Source organism: Olea europaea, chromosome 2 (genome assembly GCF_002742605.1).
Source record: "Olea europaea var. sylvestris chromosome 2, O_europaea_v1, whole genome shotgun sequence".
Classification (NCBI taxonomy): Eukaryota; Viridiplantae; Streptophyta; class Magnoliopsida; order Lamiales; family Oleaceae; genus Olea; species Olea europaea.
Genome location: NC_036238.1, coordinates 15857497 through 15868146, shown reverse-complemented (window position 1 = coordinate 15868146; position 10650 = coordinate 15857497). Strand labels below are relative to the sequence as shown.

The window sequence follows — 10650 nt, the reverse complement described above, 5'->3', positions numbered from 1 at the left end:
CAATAAAGTTCTTCTAGTGTTGTTTGAGACCATCTTTACATTTCTTTGTGTCGTTATTTACCTGTTTAAGCACGTTATCTCAAGCTCTACACTTTCAATTCATATCTTTGAAATTCCAGCTGGTTGAGTATAATTGTATTCCTTTACCATTGGGAGTGACAATGTCATGAGATAGAGCAGTTCGGATTCCATTCAGCATTTGGTACACTGAAATGGCCTGTAAGCTTTATATATCCTTCAATGATTGAAATTCATTCAACTGTGAAGCATATATAAAACTTTATCCAAAATGGTTACCAACTTAATAGAAGCAATTTATTCAACTAGATTCCAAATGTAATGCCAAGTCAGTAGAAGCAATCCAAATCAAATAACGCAATTCCAAGAATAATTTATATAAAAAGTTGCATCAAGCTGTTTAGCAGATGTTATGACTTTCATCTGTACTCAAAATGAGAAGCTTTACATAAAAACTTTCACGACTTAAGTGCACAAGCACTATTCGGTGCAACAACCCCTACTCTGTTTCAAACTGATCAAGCTTGACGGCCATAGAAGGGAGCACATCAAAACTGGATTGACAAGTATCACTTAGATTAGACAATCAAAATACAAAAGGCAAATCAGACGAAATACAGTGAGATGAATGCCCCGTGTGTTCCAGCTTGCAATTACAGTAAATAATGGTATTTCAAACCGGTGATATGGAAGCTTTGTACGACCCACCACTGTACTTTAATCCCTTCAAAAAGGCAGAACGCATTTGAGAAGAAAGAGTGGCGTTTGGAATACCAAAAGAATTGCCACTTTCTTGCAATAATTTGCCTGCAGCTTGCTGATTGGGTTGTTCTCTGGCAATGCCCAGACCAATGTTCAAACCAATTGATGAGGATTCCGTTATAAAGCTGCAAATCACTTAAATAGATAAGAAACTAATCAAGTAACTTTTAAGTAGCAAAAAAATAGTGCAGGTCCATGTTTGATGTGAAGGATAATCTTTCACGAGACTGAAAAGGAGAAACTTATATCACATTCGGCCATTGTATTGATTGGTAGAATCAAATTGTATTGCCAAACCATGAACCAAATTAAAGCAGCTGTCTGATCAGTTCAGAAAATAAAAGTTTGGGTGTGTTTGGGGAAAGTTCTTAAAATGAAAAAGTTCGTACAGCAGATGGGCTTCAAGGGAATGAATTTCTGAAATGGACTTCCAGAAAACACAGAATGTTTGCAAACCGGTACTGCAAGAACTCTCAAGGAGAAAATCAGAGTCGGCTTAACCCTAAACAGTCGGTTAAACATGCAAAATTTAATTCCAGAAGTGACTGGTCATTTGCCTAATTGATTATGTTAACCTTTCCACTTCTATTTCTCAAGTAATAAAAAACGTGAGATTTGGATAAGGAACGAAGATGGGCTGGAGCAGACTAAAAGATTCTGAAGAGACCACATGATTCCACAAAATGCAACATTCTACACGGTTAACACAACTCAAGTTTCAGCAACAATGAAGAAAATGCAACAAGTCTTTAGCCCTTATTTGCCTCGTTTATAATCTGTTTATAATAGGTCTAATGTGTGGGACCCACAAATACTAAACAATTATCCATCACTCATTTCTATTTATTATACTGTACACTGATTATAAGCAACTCCCAAACATGCTTTAGTTAACACAGCTTAAGCGTCAGCTACAATCAGAATTTGGCATACCTAGCTTCAAAGTCAGTCCCATTGGACTGCATAGCATTGCATACGCCAGAAATTAACCATGGGGGAAGATAGACATCCTTAATTTCAACACTGTAACAGATACCCGCAGATGAATCTCGATTAGGTTCACCACCAATACTAGTCCCCTTTAGCTGGGATGAAATATGATCAGCTCTCCTCACCTCTTTGCATCTAACCTGCATAATCAAGTGACCCAAAATTAATGATCTCGAGTAAATCTCGCAAAACCAATTGTCCCTTAGCAGCTTGTTGAAAGGCTGATGTAGCAAGGAATCCATATGTTCAATATTGAAAGTAGAACTGGATGGAAGGGTTTGATATGAAAACACGTTTCTAAAATGTAAGATGTTGATTACAAGGAAGGAACATTGCCATTTTTGAATAAGGTTAATTTTCTGCAACCTTTTTTGTACCTTTGGCAATTTTATATATGGTTTATAAAGAGGAATAGTAGGGGATTCCATGAAATCTGTGGATTATGAGTAGTAACCATGAAGTGTGATTGACTTTGACTGAATTTATAAACCATTTACAAATTTGTATCCAAACAGAGGCTTGCTCACAAAAATTAAAGGTAGGAAAAGCCACAGGAAAGAGAAATTGATTAGTCAATAAATTTTCCTGCAAAATTGCAGAGTTTAACCCATCACAGAATCACTACATAAATTTGTAATATGCTGGGGTCTATGGATCTCTGGAAACTTTGTATATACTTTGAACGCATTTAAGAAAACAGTTTGTTCAATTGGATTGACATCGACAACTACGTAATGCAACAACAAGAACAAGCTAAACCTTATTTTGAATAAATTTTGGACCAACAACACTAATTTATTTTCACCATTCCATCTGATCCAACACTTGAATGTATTGAAAGGTCTAACAAAAATGAAATGCCTAACAAAAACATCGAACCACGTTAGTTTGTTCTCTCTCCTTGTAACTTTCTGTTGGGTTCATATTATTCTAGTGAAAATGAGCTTGTTTAGGTCTACATAGGACATGCCCTAACCATTTAACCCGTCATTGCTTTAATTTATCCTCTAGTTGTTGGTTTATGTCCTTGTTTCTTATTTTATTCATTTAGCATGGTCAAATCAAACATCCATATCAACATCTACATTTAACCTAACTTTATCATGGGGACCTTTTGCCTTTTAACAATTTAACAGCCCAACAATCTTATTCCATAGTTGGTCTTCTAACTATTGTGCAGAACTTCTTGTACTTCTTTTCTATTTAGTCTAACTCTCTCTAATTATCTGTGTTAGTACTTATAAATAATGCCCTTTTATGCAAATTTTTTGAGAAAAGATTTAGTGAAAGATTATTTTATTGGGAGAAAGTGTGGTTAAAAAGTGGAAAAACTTATGGATCCAAGTGAAAAATTATTTTCCAAGGAGAATGTTGTTGAAAAAAAATAAATAAATAAATAAATTGAGTTTCGAAGTATATGTACCAAACAAGGGCTAAGTATCTAAATCAATTACTCTTTCAAACAACGAGGTTCCCAACTGTGATTCCACTATCGTCCCTATTCTTAACCGTACTATGACTAAAAGGATATTCTATACATTCTCTTACTTATAATACGACCCCAATATCATTAGTAACATAATTGTAAACACAAACTACACATTGACATTTGGTGATACAAATTAAAATGGTGTCAAGCCGCAGGGTACACAAGAAAGAAACAGGAAAGAAGGAAAATTTGCAATCATTACTTTACCAACACCACATACTAACTAGACTCACCTCTGGAGCACAGAGAGCGGCATTCTGAAAAGGTACTGGCGAATACAACACAGGAACATCCACACCAGTCAAAGAGGCCAAAAAGGATCTGGAAACAAACCATAGAAGTAAATTGAGCTATGACAACATTACATAAAACCATATATACAAACTTCACCCACATTTCCTCCCTTGACGAAGAAAGTAAAAGAATAAACTTATTTAATCAGACACTCACCTATAATTTAGTAGAAAATCATACAATCCATGTACAATCCTATTCCCAGTAAACATCAACAACGATTCTGGGCTGTTATCAACACCGGTCAGGGTCTCCAGGGGTCGAGCCTGCATCACTCAGTTGAGCACAAGTTAATGGAAGCTCACAAAAGGACTCACTAAGTACCCGCAGATTAATTTTTCTCAATTCACCAAAGCCTTATCCCATTAATAACTTCAAAAAACATAAATTAGAGAGAAAAAAGGGGGGGAGTTTGCATGGACATATATTCTCTGAAAGCATTATTACGCAATATTAGTGTATAATTTATATTTGCCAACTTCAGAAATGGGACAGAAGGTGTTGTGAAACGTGCAAAACACAACCATTTTTGCATGTCTCTCAACAAATATGGAATCTGAGATGACTTCATATTACGAACTCCATATCATTTGATTACCAAGCAATCATTACAAATTTGTCATAGGCTTTATAGTTTATCCTAGACCTAAACTCATGTATTCCAATAGACAGCGAAAAAGAAATGATGTGGACACATTCCAAACCTCTCCAAGATTGTATTTTTCAATTTCCGAGAGTTCAACCAAGTCTTCTGCAGTAATTTCCTCCACTTTGGATTTGCAAAGCGGCATAGAAAAAGAAACATCCTGCAATCAAGTTTAAATTTAACAGAACAAATTTAGGCTGTAGATCAACATCCCAAATATTATTGTAGAAATGAAAGCTTCAAAATTATTAAAATGCAAAATTATATCAACATCCCAAATAATATTGTAGAAATGAAAGCTTCAAAATTATTAAAATGCAAAATTATATCGCTACTGAGACTGAGTGTAAAGCACTAATTATTCAATGTCAAATTTAGTTTGTAGTCATTCAAATTAGTCCTTTTTCCGGAAGAAAATAAATCTTACCTGTTCTTTCAGCAATGACCTTAAATATCTTGTTGAGCGAGATATGTAGGCACAGCAGGAGCGTTTAGTATCCTCTGGACCATTACGCCCAGTGAACATGACTACAAACTGTGCAGTACAAACTGTTCCAAAAATTATCAAATGACTTTCTAGTTGTAATGAGAATTGGAAAAAAATGATAAGATAATCTACATGTATTAAACTTAGAACAGAAATATCACAAGCTTCAAAACATAATATGTCATGGACATTGCTTTCTAACATTATCAGGAAGTTGTCATTTCTATTCATTATGATAATAAACATTAGAAGACATGTCTTTAGAGTGAGAACAATTTGTTAGGATCAGGTTTCAACCCTCTCATCTGAAAATCAATGGTTGACACTCCATCCTAAGTCCTAACTAATTGTATCAAAGGTTAAGGTCATGGTTTGAGTCATAAGAGCATCATGTTGAGAGAGGGATTGTTGGGGAGCAACAAGGCTACTCTTAAATCCATGGATTGGCTTGCTCAAATGATGTTGGTTTAGTTGCCTTCACTTGACAATAATTGGTTTTCGAATGCGATGGATGAAACCCGATCTAAACACAATCAACTGTATAATCGTCCTAAGCTCTAGCAATCTTTACCTTGAGTTAAGGCAAGTTATTATAATTTTACCTGCCTCATCATATCGTCTTTTTTCTGCAACAACATTAGTGTCGCTAAGGAGGACACCCATCTTCCATGACGGGTGGTAATCTTAATTTTTAGAGCTTAGAACAGGATCCGTGAAGCTAAAGAACAACCTAAGCCTTAATCCGATGATGTGTGAAGATAATTGAAAAAAATAATAATAATAAAAGCTAAGCCCTAATCTGACAAAATATAATTTATCTTCCATACCATCCATTAAAGTTTTAGAAATCAAATCTTTTGCAATCAATCGAGGCCATAGTACTTTGTCCTTGTTTCAGTGCTCTAGTATATTTACAACTAGTCAATCAATAATTCTTGAATAAACCAACGTTGCATCAAAGATGCATATATCAATTCACTAGAGAGTTCACGTTGACGGCACACAAGCATGGTAATTATGAGAAAGGCATCTTTGATGACATGTAGATGGAGGCACTTTCCTTCGATATAGAAATAATAAATTGGTCTGATGTTCTTGAATTTCTCACATCTTCTTGAATGATTCAAATAATTCTTTCCTATCATATGGGATAGATATATACATATAAATGCATTGTTTTGTGAATACCAGCTTCCTTAGGTCTACCCGGGACATGCCCAACCATTTCAGTTGTCCTCCCCTTAACTGCAAGTTAATAAAGAACATTTGAAGCTGAATTATCCTCGCAATAAGCTACAATATTAATCAGCTCACTGATTACTTCACTTATGATTGTAATTTCCCTATCAAAGAACACCGAAGTCCAACTCTATGTTCATCCAGAAACTCATGGTGCATGGACTTTCATCAAGGATAATCTAAAGAGATTGAGGCGCCAATGATTCAGATGGAAAGGTGCATTAGGAGTGTTCTTCAGAAGTGGTCAAATGGACCTAGAAATCATTGGGATAAAAGAAAGCTTGGCAGAAGCTCTGACACACTAAGAATAGAAAGAAGTGTATCGCAACTTCCCCCTAAAGAGATGGGAGGCTAGGCTATGATAAACATCCTCAGGTAAAAGATACGAAGAAGGAAAACTGTACATTTCAGAGTTTGGCCATTGATGGTTCATGAAGAAAATGTAAACAAATAGAATGATATTTCCAATTCCAAATACTTGGAAGAAATGTATTTGGAAGAAATGTCGCCAAATATTACCAGTCCAAGAGTCCAAGTCAATTATTGAAACACTAACAATAAGAATTCAAGTCAAATAAAACATTTACCCAGTAAATAAGGGCTACAAGGACCATATTTTGGCAGAGAGAAAACGAATATTTGTTTTACAGATTTTATTACAAATAATATTGCAAAAGCATAAGGTCTTTACCATAAAAGATGTGACAAATCTTCTTCCGAAGCATGTAGTAAAGACTTCGAAATGAATCCTCCCACGCTTGTTGCCGTTTACTCAAGAAATCCCCTTGCCCTTAATACGTAGACTTATTAATGATAAAAGGAAGAATAAGAAAGGAGAAGAAAAGTTAAAAAGATTCTAGTACACTGGTCTCAACTGCAATACCTCCAGCCCCAGATATCGTCAATGCTGATATAACTGAATTTGGTAGAGTAGATTGTGGGTGCACCCATGAATGTAAACTCCCTAGGTGTTTTACTTGACTGGTCGAATTAGGCTCTGAAGAGTATGGCATACTATACCCTGAAGAACAGCCAGTATACATAAATGGAGCCATACCACCGAAGCTCCCATGGCTGACTAACCTATGGAACCTATAGAGGCACAAAGAAGATATTAGATGAGCATGAGCTCATGAGCATGCATGTAATGGAACAGACAACTATGAGCATTTCAGTGTATAAAAAAAAAAGAAGTGTAATTATTGTATTTTCATGGATTATATGCAAGCAAAAAAGAGTGGGGCATAGATTGGGATTATAGAGAAATAAGTATGACAGTGCAGTCATCGCAAGGTTTTATTCCAGTTAGTAACAAGAGATTCAAGAAAAAATATGTGCCATTGGCATGAGACTTTGGTACAATGGTAAAAGAAATTGATGCTTTACTCTTGAAACTAGTTAGATGACAAGAAATTTTCTATAGTCAATTATATAGCCCAAAAATGGCAAGAAAGAACCTTGATGTTTATGCTAGATATCAATTACACATTGAAGAAATAATTGACTATTCATTGATCAAATCATGAACTTCATAGTCTGATAGATTTTTTAAAGAACTAGTGTGGTGTCTCTGACCATAACCAGTAAAAGCGATAAAGGTTAATAAGATATATAGATTGAAGTCTGGATGTTTATCGTACTTCTTTATTCCACATCAATGAAAAAACCAAACATTCATAAACATTCATCGATCAAATAATTTGCTTCATGGTCTCCTAGATCTATCAAAGAACTGCAAGATGTAGAGATAAAGTATGTATGTAAACATCATCTAATTGAGACTAAAATATTGAGCAAAGTTTTCAACTACTGGACCTAAGTTAATGAGAGAATCATGGGCATGCATGGAAGGAACAAATGCTGGCAAGTCAACATCTTTACAATGCTTACAGCATCTTCTCAGTTAGACTAGTCATGCATGATTTATATCAGTAAGAACATGCATGAAAACAATAGCTCATCAAACACGTGGACCATAAAATGTATTCCAGATTGCTGCATGGACAATGAAGCACCATAATAAATAAGTTCAAACACTGTACGGACAAAGTTAACTTAAGAAAATCAAGAAGTGCAGTGAGCCCACCAATTCACTGAAGATGAAGACAAAACCCGTATGGTAGTTTTCAAGGTCAAATCCAGCGGAGTCTTCTGGCCAGCAACATGAAATTCTGAAGAAGAGTTTTGTGGCATAATACCTCCAGTTATATCAGTAGACTCGTTGAGTGGAACTGAAGCAGTAAGAGATTCACATGAAACCAGTCCTTTTAAAGCTTTATCCTACAGATGAAGAAGAGTTTTTCACATTCTAAACATAAATATACACCATAGCTGACAAAGACTAAAATGGCAAAAAGAATACCATGTCAACTAGTGTCAGGCCATTTAAATTTTCACCACCCTGTGACAGCTGTGTGACACTCCTGAAGGTACTGTTGCTACATTTTCCAGTCATGTCAGTTTGATTTGTGCAGTATTTGTCGCTTCTTGAGGCAAAAGTATCGTCCACACTTCAAGGATATGAAGGAAATTACATAATTCAATCAGCAGCGTGAATACACAGAAAAATATGAACAGAGTAAACTTTCTAAATTCTACCACAGATTTGGATGTTGCGGCTTGGCATCCATATTCATAATTACAGGGGGATTCTTCAGGCTGCCAATATGCTCAACTGGGACATTTTCCTGCAAGTGGCTCATTACATAACACAAGTACTGATAAGAAATGATAAAGATAGAATTTTTTAGTCCCAGTTTGAGACACTATGTGGTAAATGAAACTGTAAAATAATGTAGTAAGTAGCCTCGCTAAATAGATCTAAAAGAAAACTCAGCCAACCTTAACATTTTCCTTTTTGGAAAGCATCCGAAGCCTAATACTGTTTTTTCGGACAGGAAATAAAGCATCCACACGTGTATCAATGTATCGTGGTGCTTTCGATGAATCAGATTTTTTAGGTCCAGAAGCTGCTCCATCGGTGTTCCTACGGTAAACAAGCAATTTGTCAGTTAATATAATCCAGAGAATTTGTAAGAAAAAAATTACATGACAAATTTACCTCATATAACCAGTTACAGGAGCTCGAGATTCATCTACGTTCTCAATTAAATCCCTCCGCTTCAATAGTTCTCCCTGTCAGTTGAACAAACTAAGTAAGGATCTCCGCATCTGTATTACATAGTTACTACATATGGAAATGAGTTTGTACTTTTTTCTTTTCAGCAAATGGTATCTCAAAATACTTCATCATTTCACTCCACACAATTGCATACAAGAATATAAACTATAGATTGAATGGACTGACTTCTATGATCATTTTTTTTTTATTGTAGCTCCAATTCATGTGTTGGACTTGGAGGATAGAATCATGTAAAATCAGCAACTACATATAAGACGCGAACAATATAAGCCAAACAAGAAAAACAATGCAGAACATTGCAGCAGTTAACTTTTCATTTAAGTCCTTCTCTAAGCTATTTAATATCAAATCGAAGCCCCGTTTCATGATATCTTCTCTTAGTGCATGCCACCACTAGTATTTAACCAAAATCAAAATTCTATAAGCTTCAGCAGATTAAAAATAGTAGAGAAGTTCACATTTCAAGAACTAGGGCTTAGGAAATTACCCTTAACTCTGAGGGTGTTTTTCGCTTCAAAGCAGTGGTAGTGGCAACCTTTGAGCTGCCAACCCCACCACCACCACCACCAAAATGAAGAGCATTGGACGAAGGCAATTGACCAGCAGCAGCAACTTTAGTCATTTTCACTATATTCAACCGCTCTACATAGCAAACATCAATTTCAAAATGTACATGACGAAAGAGAGACGTAAACCAGTAGAAAACGAAAATAATAATAATAATAATAATTGCATCCATAGCATCGGGAAAAATCAACCAAGTGTAATTCAATAAAAAAAAAAAATTAGGGGTTTTTATTTGACCTCAATTGTATGCGATATATATTGATTTGCACTAATCTGAGTGATTCATTTGGGGCACATCTAAGGAAGTGCTTCTGATTTTCCCTTTTTGGATTTTGGGTTGGAAGGGCCAAGAGCGGGATTTTGAGAGTGCGGTTCAATTAGAAAGGAGAAATGGCATTTGGGTTTGGTTTTGAATGGTTTTACTTCCCTCCGCTCCGCTGTGCCTAACGCCGTTAGTTTCAGACGTTAACTCCATTTTCATCTCGGGTTGGGCTTGTGGTCGGCGGGCTTCAGGTTTAATTGGATTTAATTTTAGGGAAAAAATCACATCTAACCAAGAAAAACAAAATAATTCATAAAACACTTCACACTAATTTATATGCTACAAATACTAAATTGTTATAACTAATTAAATCAAAATTACTATCACCTTAAATTTCTCTTATTTTTGTAACTGAAACATGGCAATAGGCAATAGCCATGAATTTGTATATTAATAAACAGGGGCGGACCTAAGATTATTGTTCAGTGAGGGCGAGACAAAAAAAAAGACCTAAAATAAATTGTTTAAGCATTTTTTGAATGTTTCAAGTCCAGACGAGGTTTGTGGTGCTTGGTGGGGAAGCACTTTGGAATGCCCCTAAATTTTCGCTTTTGTTTTTTCTTCCAAAGACAACATTTTTTTTTATGTTCTTTTTGTTTTATTTTTTGCCGACCTTTCGTGATTTTACAAGAACAGAAAAATAAATTGGAATACAACTATATCAATTTTATTCAATCATTTTTGAGGCATGATG

The 10650-nt window shown here is 35.3% G+C and overlaps 1 protein-coding gene across 3 annotated transcripts; it reads right to left on the bottom strand.

The window, feature by feature from the left end:
- Nucleotides 1–366: 366 nt before the first annotated feature.
- On the bottom strand, nt 367–10030 carry LOC111412316 (protein downstream neighbor of Son). 3 transcript variants are annotated; one of them, XM_023043197.1, is made up of 15 exons: nt 9872–10030; nt 9555–9709; nt 8987–9060; nt 8767–8911; nt 8524–8612; nt 8288–8435; nt 8012–8205; nt 6809–7017; nt 6617–6715; nt 4627–4748; nt 4258–4359; nt 3710–3819; nt 3493–3580; nt 1714–1910; nt 367–905 (listed from the first exon to the last, which is right to left on the bottom strand). In XM_023043197.1, exons 2-15 carry the CDS (start codon nt 9687–9689, stop codon nt 692–694), a joined length of 1926 nt encoding a protein of 641 aa, XP_022898965.1. In that variant the 5' UTR covers nt 9690–9709; nt 9872–10030; the 3' UTR covers nt 367–691. The 3 variants fall into 3 exon arrangements, with proteins under 3 accessions (XP_022898965.1, XP_022898983.1, XP_022898975.1); XM_023043215.1 differs by having other exon boundaries at nt 8527–8612; XM_023043207.1 differs by having other exon boundaries at nt 9555–9694.
- Between the last annotated feature and the right edge of the window lie 620 nt (nt 10031–10650).